Below are 15,257 nucleotides of genomic sequence, written 5' to 3' on the forward strand. Positions count from 1 at the left end.
GGCTACACATCCAAAAGAAAGGCTTTTAACTAGAATAGGGAGGCGTCTGTGGCTGTGTGTACTCTGTGTGTGCTGGAACAGTTGTACTTAGACAGTTTTGAGTCCTGGAATGGGTCTGACCTGTGGCATTCTTTGTATTAAAGAATAGTTCACAGGGAATGGCAGAGGTGGACGCAGAGTTCAGCAGTTAAGAGAACTTGCTGCTGTTGTAGAGGGACAGGCTTATGTTCCCAGCACCTCCATGGCAGCTCACAACAATCTCTAACTACAGTTCCAGAGGATCTGATGCTTCTTCTGACCTCTGTGGGTTACTGTGTACATGGAATGCACAGACAAACACTCAGGCATGTGCATAAAATAAAACAAAAATATTTTATTTAAAAGAAATACATGCTTCATCAGGACTGGAGGGATGGCTCAGCCGTTAAGAGTGCGTATTCATCAGGACTGGAGGGATGGCTCAGCCGTTAAGAATGTGTATTGCCTTTCTTGAGGACCCCAGTTCAGTTCACCTTCTCTTCGGTTACAGGTTTCTCTTGATAAAGGAGACAGAAAAGACAGGGATTTGCATGAAGATCTGTGGTTTGAGTTGTCCGATGAGACCCTTTGTAACTGGATGATGTTTGTACGCCCAGCCCAGAACCACCTAGAACAGAACCTGGTAGCTTACCAATATGGCCACCATGTGTATTATACAACAATAAAGAACGTGGAGCCCAAGCAGGAACTGAAGGTACAGAACTGGATCCGCAACTGCCTGCAGCCAGGGTGATGATTAGGGCTCTTTCCTATGAAAGGATCCTTTCCTGATAATTCTCTATTATTGAGTGACTTCAGCCTTCCTGTTGCTTCCAGGATCCCTCCCCTTCACAGTTACAAAAATCTGTGGATGCGCAAACCTTTTACATATGTGTATGCATAGATCCCATGCATGTCCTCACGCATATTTCAAATAATTTCTAGGCTATTTATAATATCTACTGCAAGATAAATGCTATGTAAATAGTCATTATGCCTAATGTATGGGCTTCAGTACAGATGGTGATGTTATTCATGTATTTTCATTCCATTGTTGTTGGAACCCTGAGCAAGCAGGGCAGACTGTACTGTGCACTGTAGACTTTTAGTAATCTCGTCAATGAAATAGAATGGGAATAGGCCACTTTTTATGTTTGTCAGGGGCCTACACCAGGGTGTGAAGCATGGGGTGAAGCCCTCAATGTGGGGTGAAGCCTTCACTGTGGGGGAGACTGGTGGTGGTGGTAGGGTGGCTGACATTGCCAATGCCAGTGTATGTACTGAGGAAGATTTACGTGTGAAATGAGAGATTTTATAAAGTGAGATTCAGATGTATACCTAAGACTTCCTTATCTAAAAATTTATTTTTTTAAAGAAATTTTATGTGCTGGCTTCTGATTTCAGAAATAATTTTTGAGGAAAATTGTTAGAATTTATTCATGAACTCAGTGACATAATAAAAATTGTGCTATGATTCTCTATGTCATGAACATTCTGGTTTTTTGGTTTTGTTTTTTCTCTTTTGCACTGCCAGGGGTTAAATTTCCGTACTTTTACATGACAGTCACCCACTCAGCTACAACCCAGGCCTGAGGGTCTCCCTGCACAGCTCAGGCTGCCCTTAAATGAGAATGTGCCTAGCCTGGCCTCCTCATATTGATATTATAGGCATGTTCCACTGTGATCAGCTGACACAGAAGTTCTGTGTGTTTTGTGTTAGGGTCTTTAAAAATACTTTTATTAATTCTTTGGTAATTTCATGCAATGTATTTTTGTGATAGTTACTTCCACTTCCTCCCATTAACTTGTTGCTGAGCTGTCCGCATCTCCCTGCCCCCTCAAATTTGTATATTTTAAAAAACAATTAGTAGCGCATTGATTCTGATTTGTGCTGTGGGGGTGGGCATCCACTGGATTGTGGTCTATCTATCAGGAACCATAAGAGACAGGGCCTTCCAGAGTTCTGGCTGGCTTCTAATTCACACTATGTAGCCAAGGAGTAACCTTGAATTCCTGGTCTACTGCTCCTTTCTCCTAGCTTCTGGGATTACAGGTTTATACTACCAAGAGAGCTTCCAGTACATTTTGTAATAAAGAGAAAGGCCTGAAAGAATGAAAAGAATGCTTCTTAGTTATGGAAAGATGTCTCACCTGCTCTCCCTCATCCCTCTCACCTGGGTCTGGGTAGAGAGCTGCCGAGCTGCATCCGCAGTTCTCTCTCTCTGAAACAGCAGATAGAGCTATGGGGGTGATGCTGGGCAGATCCAAAGAAGAATGGTAAGATGTAATAAATAGCCAAGGCTAGGAACCTGACTCAGGGGTAGAGAACTTGCCTAGCATAGGCAATACTCCAGGCTTGATACCTAGCAGTACAAAGAATAAAACAAGGCTGGGCATGGTAGTGCATGGCTTTAATCTCAGCACTGGGAGGCAGAGTTCAGTGCCAGGATGCTCTGCATAGATAGTTGTAGGGCAGCCAGAGCTACATGGTGAGAACCTGCTTGGGGGTGGGGAGCTGGGGGGAAGAGCTCAACCAACCAACCAAAACAGATAAAAAGGAAGCAGTTGAATGGAAGAGGTCTTTGTAATCACTCCCATGTTTACAAGTGAACACAGGAGCAGTGTTTTGTATCTCCAGCCTCACTAGATGCAGGTGGAGAATTGCAGGAAGAGAGCATAATTGGAAAAAACAAGTAGTAAAGACATGTTTAAATGTTTCTCAATAATTTAAAAAAATGTGTAAAAATACAGCTTGGTGGAGAAGGCTTGCCTGCTGTGTGGCACTCTGGGACGAATCCTCAACATTGCAGAAGACAAAGATATAAGCCAGCAAAGTATGAGTTACTATCTTTGTTAGTTTAAATTAGCAGAAAAAAAAGATGAAAGTTTTAAAACCAGGGCTGGTGAGATGGTTCAGTGGGTAGAGACCAGCACTTACAGGCCTGATGACTTGAATTCAGTTCCTGGATCCACAAGATGGCAATAGAGAACCAGCTCCCGAGAGACTTTCTCCTAACCTCTTTGTCCACATATCCCTGCCCTTGTGCATACACACCACCACCACCAAAATAAAACAGAGACTTTGATTACAGCATTACATTATAGAGTATGAATATTTCTGAACCAATACAAAAAATGTTCAAGATCTCTCAAAGATAATCTGTTGAAACAGTTATAAGAACAGAAAGAACTAGTTCTATTAGAACATGGCAATATTGTATTTCCTGACTCTAAAACATAACAGCTATTAAGATACTCCATTAAGAAAATTGTCAGTTTTTCGACTATAGTCCATTCATAAGATCAATAAAATGATTGCTTGACCATCATCCAAGGAGCTATTTATTTACAAGGAACTATTTATTTATTTACATTTGGTTAGAGCTCAATTAAAAATTATGCCCCTCTGGTGAATGAGTAACAAGGTACAGTGAGCCCCAAGTACTTTTTTTTAAAGATAGGGTCTCACTATGTAGGCCTGGCTGGTCTGGAGCTCACTATGTAGCCCAGGCTATCTTCAGACTAACTGGCTTTCATATCTTAGCCTCCCAGTGTTGGGATTTCAGGCTATCCTACCATGCTGGACACCCAGAGTATTTTCAAAGTAAGTGTTACATTCTTGGGTATTTTCCCACATCACTGCAAGTCTTGATGCTGTACTGTCCTGTTGGTTTGCATTTATTCTGAACTGAACAGTGTGTGGGAATTAATGAGTTTTCTGATCAAATCAGCAGGAACTTTGACAGTTCTGCTTGGTGCCTTAGCAAGATCTTGTCGATGCTCACCAACCTTGTGTTGCTTTGAAATTTCTCTTCCAGAGAGAAATGACAGGTTTTTTTTTTTTTTTTCTCCAGTCTTCACTTGCATTGCTTAGCAATTGTTAGCAGTCTCTGAGCCCAGTAGGAGGTGGGGATAGCCCACAGGGCCCCGCCAGGCCTATGCCGAAGTGAGGAGCATTAGTTGCATGAAGGCTGGTGGGTGCCAGGGTGTCAGTATGACACCTTCTGATTAAGAACAGCAAAATACCCAGTTTGGGGAGGCGGTGTTTGGGAGGGGTGGCTTGGGAGGGATGGTTTGTTTTGTTAAGACAAGGTTTCTGTGCACCCCAGACTCATCCTCTCCCAAGTGCTGAGGTTCTAGATATATGCCACTGTACCCAGCTACATTCTGATTTCTGAGATGGAAAAACATGTCTTAAAACTGATGGATTAGGACAGAATTTGCAATAGGAAAACTTCATAAAATAATATAACCAGAGGGGCATAGTCAAGGAATTGTGGAACACAGAGTCCACAGAACTACAGAGTCTACAGAAGTCTTCTTATGCAACTACACTCATATATTTAATGCACATAAAAATTATGCATGATTAATTTATTTAGAAGTTAATGCATAGTGAACTTCAGGTGTGTTTCCTACATTAAGAAAAATCAGGCTTGCTGGGCAGTGGTGGTGCACATCTTTAATCCCAGCACTTGGAAGGCAGAGACAAGCGGATTTCTGAGTTTGAGGCCAGCCTAGTCTACAGAGTGAGTTCCAGGACAGCAAGGGCTATACAGAGAAACCCTGTCTTGAAAAACCAAATAAATAAATAAATAAATAAATAAATAAATAAATAAATAGAAATAAAAATAAAAATCAGGCTTTCCCTGTGTTTAGCAGACTTGAATCTAAGGGAGAGGTGAACAGAAAGATGTAAAACAATATCAAATGAATAAATGTCATAGTGCAAAAAGAGTGAGTAACAGGACAGAGACCAATTTGCATGTGCTGGATAGAAGGCTTGCTAAGAGGTGAAGGTCCAGGATGGCAGACTTAGAGGGACCAACACCACACTGTATTCCTGGAGTCCAGTTTCAGGCTGGAAAGTATACTGCATGCTCAGGTAGCCAGAACAATCCATCTTGGCCCATTGGTGGGTAGTGACAGGGCTGAGGTATGTAGCTATGTACTGGGGAGGTCACAGAGTTCTTTGGGGATCATCATTAAGCCTTTCAGGTTTATTATACAATGAGAAGTCTAAAGGAAACCCATACAGCAAAATCCAGTTTTGTTTTATAAAGACCTCCATGGGGCACGAGAGATGGCTCAGAAGTTAAGAGCAGTTGCTGTTCTTGCACAGGACCCAGGCTCAATTTCTTACAACCATATGATGGTTCACAACTACCTGTAACCTCCAGTTCCAGGGTTTTTGATAATATTTTCAGGCAAGGCACATGTGATATGAACCCAAAATACTCGTATACATAAACTAAACATTGGAAGGAGAAGAAAGATGAGGAGGAGAAGGAAGAGGAGAAGGAGGAGGAAGAGGAAGAGGAGGAGGAGGAAGCCATCACCATTACCACCACCATTATGGCTGGAAATTGTAAGGAAAAAGGGAGGCTAGTTAGGCCAGGTGGTAATCTAGGCAAGAAATGGTGTTGGCATGAATCTGGTAGAATAGTGAATAGGTAGTGTATCACTTCTGAGGATGGTCCTTGCTAAAGATTACTGAAACAAATGGAGAAATAGAAGACATGTTTTAGGTTAGGTCTGAGTACCTGTTGCAAATTGGTCTCTGTCCTGTTACTCACTCTTTTTGCACTATGACACTTATTCATTTGATATTGTTTTACATCTTTCTGTTCACCTCTCCCTTAGATTCAAGTCTATAAAGTTTTATCTTTAGACAGATCTTTCCTTGTGCTAAACACAGGGAAAGATTTGTCTAAAGATAAAACTTTTTTTTTTTTTTTTTTTTTTTTTTTTTTTTTTTTTTTTTTGGTTTTTCGAGACAGGGTTTCTCTGAGTAGCCCTGGCTGTCCTGGAACTCTCTTTGTAGACCAGGCTGGCCTCGAACTCAGAAATCCTCCTGCCTCTGCCTCCCAAGTGCTGGGATTAAAGGCATGCGCCACCACCGCCCGGCTTAAGATAAAACTATTAAAGGGCTGGGGATATATGCACAAGTTCCCGGCCTCAGTCTTCAATCCTGCATAAGCCATATATGATACATAATCCTATAACCCTAGCATTTAGGAGATGGAAACAAGAGGACCATAGAAGAAACAAGAGGACCATAGAGACAAGGCCATTCTCAACTACTTACTGAGTTTGAGGCCAGCCTGGGATTATGAGTCTCTAGGGATGAAAATAAAGCAAAAGAAAAAGATTTAGGAGTTAGTTATCAGCATAGAGATGGTTGAAAATGGGTGTGATGCCAGAAAGGAAATAAGCAAACTCAGGGTTTAGACTAAGGTTTGAGCAGCAGCAACTTGTAGAAGTTTTGTAGACAGGGCTGGAGGCAGCCAGGGAGAGTGAACAGAAGCAGAAGGGGGTAGGAAAACCGGGGAACAGAACATTTATTCAGTCCCATCCATGATCCCATTACTAACCTGAGTGACTGTGTCTGTGATTACAGCTGTATAAAAGCCTGTATTTAAATGGACCATTCTAAAAGGCTGTTTTATTTAGGTAAAGATACTATGAACGTAAGCCTTGTGAATTTTTTTTTAAATAACAAGATCAGTTTTTAAGAAGGAAGAAGGAAACAGGCAGGTCGTCTGGATCCTCGATACCCTATGGCCGTCTGCCAGATGGGTGTCCTGGAGGCTCAGTGTGGCCATTGCTTTAATGGATATGTTAATGAAATGCCCAGATTGTTTTCTGTAAGCAGGAGAAGTAATTTAAGCATTCGAAGCACATGGGGATGTCTGTTGGGTCTTAATGATGTTCTTCGTTTTTCTAGGTGTGGTATGCTGCGTCCTATGCTGAGTTCGTGAATCAGAAAATCCATGACATATCTGAAGAAGAAAGGAAAGGTGCTTGGACTTTTGTGTGTGCCTTTTTTACACGTACCATCTGGTTTTCCCATCTCAGTATATCTCACAGGATAGGAGAGTCGGTTTCTCAGAGCTACACATCTCCATTTAATCCTAGGGCCAAATTAAAATGACAGGTTTATGTTTCTAGTGCTAGAAAAATAGTATTTACTATAATGAAAACTTCCTGCTATCAAGTTAGGACCTCAGTGTCAGAGGAAGATTCCTATCTGGAATTAATCATATCTGAATATATAGCAAAGCAAACACTGACCTTGTTTTTTTAATGTAAATGTAATTGAAGTATATTCTACTACAGAGAAATACACAAGTGATGAAGTATATACAGCTTGGTTCGTTTTCACAGGAACACACCTGTGTAGATCCCCAAATGTACCTGATTTCTAATACCACACACTAATTGCTTACTGATGAATTGTATATGAACAGAATGATATGATAACATGCACTTTTTATGTTTGGGCATCTTTTACTTGAACGTAGTGTTTTTATTTCTGGAGCTGAGAAGTGAACAAATGTCCTTGGGCTTGCTCAGCAAACATTCTACCACTGAGCCAAACTCCTGACCTCTAGGTGAACATAGTTTTGAGATTCATCTACATTGTTTATATAAATTTGTATGTTATCATTGCTATTGGGTACTCACTCATGCCTGGATAACTGTTTGTCTACCTGGTTATAGATTTAGTTGTGTGATGTAGTTATGATGTTAAATATCCAGGATTAGGTACATCTCGTCAGATAAAGGCATGCTCTTCCACAAGGCTCACTTCAGACAGGAGTTCTAGGATTCTGGGGTTCCCATGCCACTCATACTTCTACCCACAATTTAGGGATCCCCATACCCCTGCAGGCTTCATAATTTATTAGAGTTGCTCTCGTGACCCAGGAAAGTACTCAAATGAATGATTAGAGTTTTTAAATAAAAGATATACATCAGAGCCAGCCAAGTGCAGAGACATACATCTTAGAATGATGTTTGTGTCCTCAGGACATAAGCCCTCCTGGGGCACTGAACTGTTGAACCCAAACATAGAGGCTCAGCTTTGTTGTCCAGAGCTTTTATTGGAGCTTTATTATATAGGCATGACTAATGGAATGGTTGACCATGTGATTGAACTCTATCTCTAGCTTCCCTTCCCTCCCGATGCGAGACACATCAGCAAGCTCAAAACACCAACCATCTAATCACAAGGTCACTTTTTTTTTCCAGCCACTGCAGCTCCTACCTTGAGACATGTCAGAATAAAGTCAGATAGGGTAAGGGGCTCCCAGTGAATAACAAGGAACCTCCTATCATTCAGGAAATTCCAGTGGTTACCTCCAAAGGACCAAGCATAAAGGCAATCAGATCTTTTCCATCATACACCTGTGTGCAAGACTGTATCTGGATGTCTTCTTATGCACGTATTTTAGGAGGCATCTGTGCACACTCTGGTTGGGTGAACAGCTGGGAAAGGAATTGATGCTGGGCCATGGGTATGCATATATCCAGCCTTTGGAGATACGGTTGGACATTTTGTTAGACTGTATTGACCACTGGCTTTTGTTGTGATAAGATATATCCTTAATTATGAAACTTGGATCTGAAACAAGATGTTATCTAAGTAAAGATCTCCTTAAAATTTTTATGTGTTGAGGGGATAAGAGAGGTTAGTTTGATGGTGTGGGCCTTTTGATGTCATACATAAATGCTTAAAAAATAAGATCCTAAAATCTACTTCTCTGCTAAATTTTAGCCTTTGTTTTTATAACAAGAAATTAATGTAAATAGCAGCTACTGTCTACAGTGAGATAAGAATGGAGGAGATAGGAGGAGCTGCATCTTCCTGGTGTCTGTTGATCATCAGCCATAAATTATGATTTCTCTTCCCTGGCTACAGTTCTTCGAGAGCAAGAGAAGAATTGGCCGTGCTATGAGTGCAATCGGCGGTTTATCAGCTCAGAGCAGCTGCAGCAGCACCTCAATTCTCATGATGAGAAACTAGATGTGTTTACCAGGTGGGCACGGGAGGCAACGATCACACACTCAGTCCTTAATGGTTTGAAATCATTTGTCAATGTGTGAAAATGAATGAGTGTGTTTTCGAGTGTGGGCATGCGTATGTATCTGTACATACATACACAAATTCATGTATGTACAGGTAACTAGGTAGGCTGATGAATACTTTGGGGATATACCTTTTTTATTTGCTATTTTTTTTTTCTAGAATAACCCATACCTATATTGAGAGATCCCTTTACCCTGGTTAACTCTCCTTTAACTAGATTCTGAATTGGGATAATTTTTTTACTACTTACTATTTTTATTTTACATTAATGGGTGGTTTGACTGAATGCATATCTGTGCACCATATGTATGCACTGGTAGAGTCCAGAAGAAGGTGTCAGGTCATCTGGAATTAGAGTTACAGACTCTTATTAGCTGAAATGTAGGTGCTGGGCATTGAACCTGGTCCTCTAGAAGAGCAGTCAGTGTTCTTAACCATGAAGGCATTGCTCTAGTCCCCTGAATCAAGAATCCTTAAGACCACATATACATTGGAAGTAATATGCATCTCTGATTTTCACACTCTTCTGAGCACTATGATTTCTTACATGCTTAATTCACTATATTAAAAAAAGACAGGGGAGAGTCATGGGGGATGGAGGAGGCAGTGGCCAGGTCTGTCTGAGAGGGCTGCTGGGAGATGGTACAAGGTTTAAACTTTACATGTGACAGGCTGTTTTTAGGAAGTCCTGGTCAGAGCAAGTTGTGATGTCGGGGTTGCAGAAGACCATTCTGGATAAAAATGAGAACATTAGTCTAGCTAATACTGGGGTAAGAGTGAAACCCATGTCTCTATAGAAGTTATTCAACAGGTCAAGTGGAGGATGAGACTTCCTTAGGAAAGGGCAGTAGTAATGGAACAGGCCCAGTTCTATAGGCTTTGGAGGGACAGGTGCAGACATAAGACCACATTTAAGAAAGTGGAAAAGAAGATGTTCTAGGGAAGGAGCCATCTAATTGCCTGCAATACTGAGTGCCCACCTCAGGTTCAGGGTCACAAAGTAGGAAAGCCATCACAGCAAGCGTGTGTGCTGTTTTCCAGCCATGAGGAGCCTAGTAGAGATAGTGCAGGGAGCTTAATGACGCAGGCTTGTGACTTAATTACACACCTCAACACATGGAAAATAAAGAAGCAGCAATAGGGGTGGGGACCAAAAGCAAGCTGTGATTATACTGGTTGTTCTGGGAGAGCCTGCTGCAGAAGAAGAAAGGGCAGGGATGGAAGCGGGCATGAGAGGCTGGATCCAGGTGCTAGACGGCATGATCTGGAGAATAAGGAGATACTTTCTGGTGGACAATGCGTAGATTAGGGATAAAGGAGCTTTATACTCAGATAACAAGGCCTAAGAGAAGACCATGGGAATGAATGTCTTGGAAGGGAACAGTGCAATGAGATTCAAGTCACTCATGCTTGAATATCCCTAAAAGAGTGTACATGGCTTCATTGAAGCATTTTTATACCACATTATGACTTTTGGTTTGCTTGCCTACAATCTCTACCAGGTCTTCGAGGGTAAGAACTGTCACATACATTGTGATGTCTTTAGTGCTTAGCATAGTGTAGGACACATAGGTAAAACGTTAATCATGAGCAACTGTCATGTTTTTAGGTGTAATAATGACATTGTATCTTTATAATCATGCAAGCATATGTAGAGTTGTTAAGATTCAGAGATGTTTATTGAAGTATTTTCAGATAAAGGATAACTAATGTGTAATTTGTGAGGCAGTAGTGGAGATAAAGACAACATAAGCTTGGTCGTAAGTAAGTCTTAAAGTTGAGTATCAATATATTGGCTCATTATTTTCTCTCCATTTGCCTAAATTCAGAATGTTCCATAAAAAAGAATTTTTTTAAAAGTTCCTGAAGTCCAGGTGAGGTGTTGGGTACCTGTAGCCCCAGGTCAGTTGGAGACAGAGGCAGGATGATCCCTTCAGCTCAGGAGTTTGAAGCCAGCCTTGGCAATGTAGTAAGACACCTCAGAAAAAGCAAACAGAAAAAAAATTCCTGGAAAATACATATTTGTTAAATAACTGTATGGAAGAGTGAAACATGATCTGATTGATATTATATGCATGCCACTCATGTGTTAACTCCTCGTTATTTTATTCTTGTGGTGGAAAGGGCGTGGCAGAGCAGAGCTGCTCACCTCAGCTGCACTAGTGGCTTTCCCCTTCTTAGAACATCGGAACCCCTAATATGTGAGATGGTGCTGTGTGCATTTAGAGCACTCTCTCCCACGTAGTGAACTCTCTGGAACAGTCACACACAGAGGTGTACTTTGCGAATGCCCTGGGTGCTTCTCTGTCTAGTCAGGTTGACAGTCAAAGCGAGTCATCACACAGGTCTTTCAAACTAAATGTATGGTGTTCTTTCTGAGTCCACCAGCCCTGCTTCCTGCCTTAGCCAGGGCCTCATACATGTTGGGCAAGTATTCTATTGCTGAATATAATGCAATAAAAATCTCTCTCTCTCTCTCTCTCTCTCTCTCTCTCTTTCTCTCTCTCTTTCTTTCTCTCTTTCTCTCTCTCACCCTCCCTCTTCCTCTTCCCTCCCCCTCCCCCATCTCCTTCCTCTCTCTCTCTCTCTCTTCCTCTCTTCCTCCTTTCTTCCCTCCCTCCCTCCATCTCATTGTTTTGAGATATGGTTTGATGTAGTCCAGGCTGGCCTTGAACTTGCCACTTGGCTGAGGATGATCTTGAACTTATGATTTTCCTGCTTTCACTTCCTGAGTGTTGAAATTACAGTTGCATCCCATCACACCTGGCATATGCAGTCCTGGGGATGCTAGGCAAGCATTCTACCAACTGAGCTACAACCCTAGCCCAGGAGTCTCATCTGATAGGGGTGTTTTTGTATTTGTAATCAGTTAAAGAGGACTATTTTAATTAGTGGTTAATTGGCCTGTTATGGAACAGTTGGGTTAGAAATTTGTTTGGACTGTCTAGAAAGCTGTGGAAAACAAGACTGTGATTTGAGTTTAGCCACATTTCTGGGAAGGAGTAGGAGCTGATGCAAAAGAGAAAGAAGAATGAACTGAATTGTGGGAGGGGCCCTGGAGCAAACACGTCTATCCCTGTTTACATTTCTCACCTCCTTTCAGAAGCAAAGTATTATCAGTGCTTTTATTTTTATTGCTCTTATTTCCTCCCAATAATTTTACAATATCTCTGGGCTGTAGAGAAAAGCTGGGCAGCACAGAAAGCACACATTAGCATGACAGTGTTTTCTGTCAAAGAGAAGCACCAGGAGAGTGATAAGCCTGGAAACTCTGTAGCTTGTAAGAGCTCTGAGGGAAAAATGTATAGGGTGCCAAGTGATGACTGTTTGTAACCTGATCTCTTGTCCCCAGAACAAGAGGGAGAGGAAGGGGTCGAGGCAAGAGGAGATTTGGTCCTGGCCGGCGGCCAGGGCGTCCTCCAAAATTTATTCGTTTGGAAATCACCAGTGAGAATGGGGAAAAGAGTGACGAAGGAACACAGGTACTGGGCTCTGAGGAGCTCCTGTCCACACTCATCTGTCTTGGGACACAGGTACTGGGCTCTGAGGAGCTCCTGTCCACTCAGCTGTGCCGATGTTTATAATTCTGTCTTATTAGAGTGTTGTCCTGTTAACTAAAGTGGGATTGCAACAGGACAAAGAACACATTTTCAAGTGTTACTTACAGTACAGAATTAACTTTACTGTGCTAAAAAATTAAAACTGACTGGAGGTATTCTAGGAAGACTTTGCTTAATTAACTTAAACCATTAGAATTGTATCAGAAAAAATGTATCAGTTTCCTTGTTCTGTGACCAGGGATGTTTTATAGTTTTTTTGCATTCTGGATATGTTCACCTGTTTGTTAACTTTCTCAAAGGGAGAGTATTATTTCAGCACCATAATACTAATCCTTTTTTAAAAAGTCATAGCTGGGTTTGGTGCCATGTTCTATAGTCCTAGTTCCATATCCAGAAAGGTGATATAGGAGGAGTGCTTGAGCCTAGGAGTTTGGGGCCAGCCTAGAAAATACAACAAGACCCTACCTCTTAAGTAAATGAATACCACTGATTCTGAATTTGAGCCAATCAATAGCCTCTGTATCACTGGTCTTTATGTAGGTAGGGTGGTAATTCCTGGTGTTTGCAAAATTCAGGACTTGCTACATTTCCCCACAAAGGAGCAGTTTGATGAGGCGGAACCAGCTGCTCTGAACGGACTAGATCAGCCAGAACAAGCGTCCATCCCAATTCCTCAGCTGCCACAGGAAACCCCATCTTCTCTGGAGCAGGAACCAGAAACTCACACCTTGCACCTGCAGCCACAGCAAGAAGAGAGCCTCATGCCTACGCAGACCACTCTGACAGCCGATGACATGCGCAGGGCCAAACGCATCCGAGTAAGTGGACAAGTGTGCACACCCCCTGGCTGGCCTTACCTTTTTCTTCTTAGACAGCTCTTTCAGGGCGTTGTGGCCCAGCCTGATGATCACTCACTTCAGAATCTTGCATCTGGCCTTTCATGTGCCCTTTATGTCACCTTATTTTTTGAAAGTGCTTTTTCTCAATGATTCTGTTCATGGCAAGCTGACGTGACTGGCCTAGAGTCAATCAACACAGGCCTGGGTTTGGGAAGGTCGTGGGCTAGTTAGTGTACGTAAAGTATGAGGGCTCCCTATATTCCTGAATTCAGAGTCTCAAAATAGGAACTTTGGTTTATTTAATTACAGTAATTATTTCTATTTGACTTAATTTTTTCTTTCTTTTTCTTTTTTCTTCTTGGTGCTGTAGATTGAACCAAAGGCCTTAAGTGGGCTATGCAGGGACTCTTTTCCCCCAGGCTATACTTTCCAAATGAAAATATTTGCATTTCTAGCTATTCTAATCTGTGTCTAATCATAGCTCTCAAGGAAATTTGGGTAACTAAATTGGTTATTTGTGGTTTCCAGGGGAAACTAGCAAGTGTCCCTGAGAAGGGATCTGTCCCAGTTAATGGGGCATGTTCAGGGTACACGCCTGGCATAGCGTAAGCAGAGTTGTGTGTTCAGGAGCTGGTTAGTGTGTTACTGTGTGGTCTGTGTCTCTGCTTTAGACCGAGAGTGTGCAAAGGTTCTCAGACTTCCGTTTCCAACTTGTATCTTTTATTATTTTGTGGGCTGTACTACAACCTGAGTTAGAAACTGCAGTAGGGCATATGGAAAGCTATGGTTTTGTAGTGTCTGTGCCTGTGTATGGCAGCTAGTGTGTAAAAGATTTGTGGATACTTGACTTGTACATAAAACACACACACACACACCACACACATACACACCACACACAACTTTCTAGCTTTTTCTAGATGGATGGTCATACTAGCTTAGGTTTGTTTGGTATTTTCTACCTTCTTTCTTTCTTTCTTTCTAACAGTGACTAGTTGAGGCATCCAAGGTGTGCCTCAAAGATAGGAGCAGCGGCTCCTGGCTTGGAATCTTGTAGTGAGGAGAGAACTTGGTCTGTTCCCTCTTTTGGTCTGTTTATAGACTGGAAGGGACCTTGAAAATGCATTTTGTTTAACAGTACATTTATACACTTTTAGTCACTGACGGACTTGAAGGACTCTGAAAACTATTTAAATAGTCTTTATGAGGGCCCTGTAAGCAAAATACATACAACTTTCAGATTGCTCTATATAACTTCAAGAATTTCATAAATCTATGCCGGAAGGAGGGGGCTGTGTGAGCGGATGTTCTCTGACCCACCCTGTGTGTTCTTTCCTGGTCTGTGCCTGTCCTCCTGCCCAGATATTACCACACATGCTTTACCACGTTCAGGGAAATGCTCGCTCCACTCCATTGGTTTGCAGGGGAAAAAATAACAAGGAGCATACCTGTAGTCAAGAGGCTGTTTGCGCACTTCGGTTCTTAAAAGAGGCAGGCTATGGTTCCAGCACAAGGTTCCTTGCAGCAAAGCAAAAGCCACATGTGTGTAGCCTTTGGAGGTCAATCTTAGTTGATCTGTATTGTTTTTTTTCAATCTCACACATTCTAAAAAGTAGGGCTATACATTTTTTTCATCTTTTTATCCAGATTGGTAATGACCAACTGAAGGGAAATCTTCCAATCCGATTGGTAATGTAACTATTTTTCTCTCCTCTAATGCTGCCTGCTCAGTTGGAGCTGCAGGTAGGTTTGTTTCCTGTGTTTCACATACTCAGAATGTTATTTAAGTGTTTGCTCACCTGCTGTTCTTTGCACACTGAACTTACTAAATCCAGATGAAAAACACAATTTGGATGCCCCCGTAAATGCAAATAAATGCATGATAAGATTTTATACGCAAATAGATAGATTCGTAAATCCTGGGCTGTAGAGTCCTCCTGTGCAAACAAAGGTGAGGACAAAGTGATCTCC

General features: G+C 41.8%; 1 protein-coding gene across 12 annotated transcripts in view; it reads left to right on the forward strand.

The window, feature by feature from the left end:
* Prdm10 (PR/SET domain 10) overlaps positions 1–15,257 on the forward strand; it is a 103,086-nt gene that overhangs the window by 50,427 nt on the left and 37,402 nt on the right. For 5 of the 12 annotated variants that reach the window (XM_031343010.1, XM_031343009.1, XM_031343020.1 and 2 more), the window contains 6 exons: positions 530–733; positions 6,746–6,818; positions 8,723–8,840; positions 12,243–12,423; positions 13,026–13,268; positions 15,018–15,029. In XM_031343010.1, the coding sequence (XP_031198870.1) occupies positions 530–733; positions 6,746–6,818; positions 8,723–8,840; positions 12,243–12,423; positions 13,026–13,268; positions 15,018–15,029 (831 nt within the window). The remainder of the gene's footprint in view (positions 1–529; positions 734–6,745; positions 6,819–8,722; positions 8,841–12,242; positions 12,424–13,025; positions 13,269–15,017; positions 15,030–15,257) is intronic. The other 7 variants (XM_031343013.1, XM_031343014.1, XM_031343015.1 and 4 more) reach the window with 5 other exon arrangements.

This window comes from Mastomys coucha, unplaced genomic scaffold, assembly GCF_008632895.1.
Source record: "Mastomys coucha isolate ucsf_1 unplaced genomic scaffold, UCSF_Mcou_1 pScaffold23, whole genome shotgun sequence".
In the NCBI taxonomy this organism is placed as follows: Eukaryota; Metazoa; Chordata; class Mammalia; order Rodentia; family Muridae; genus Mastomys; species Mastomys coucha.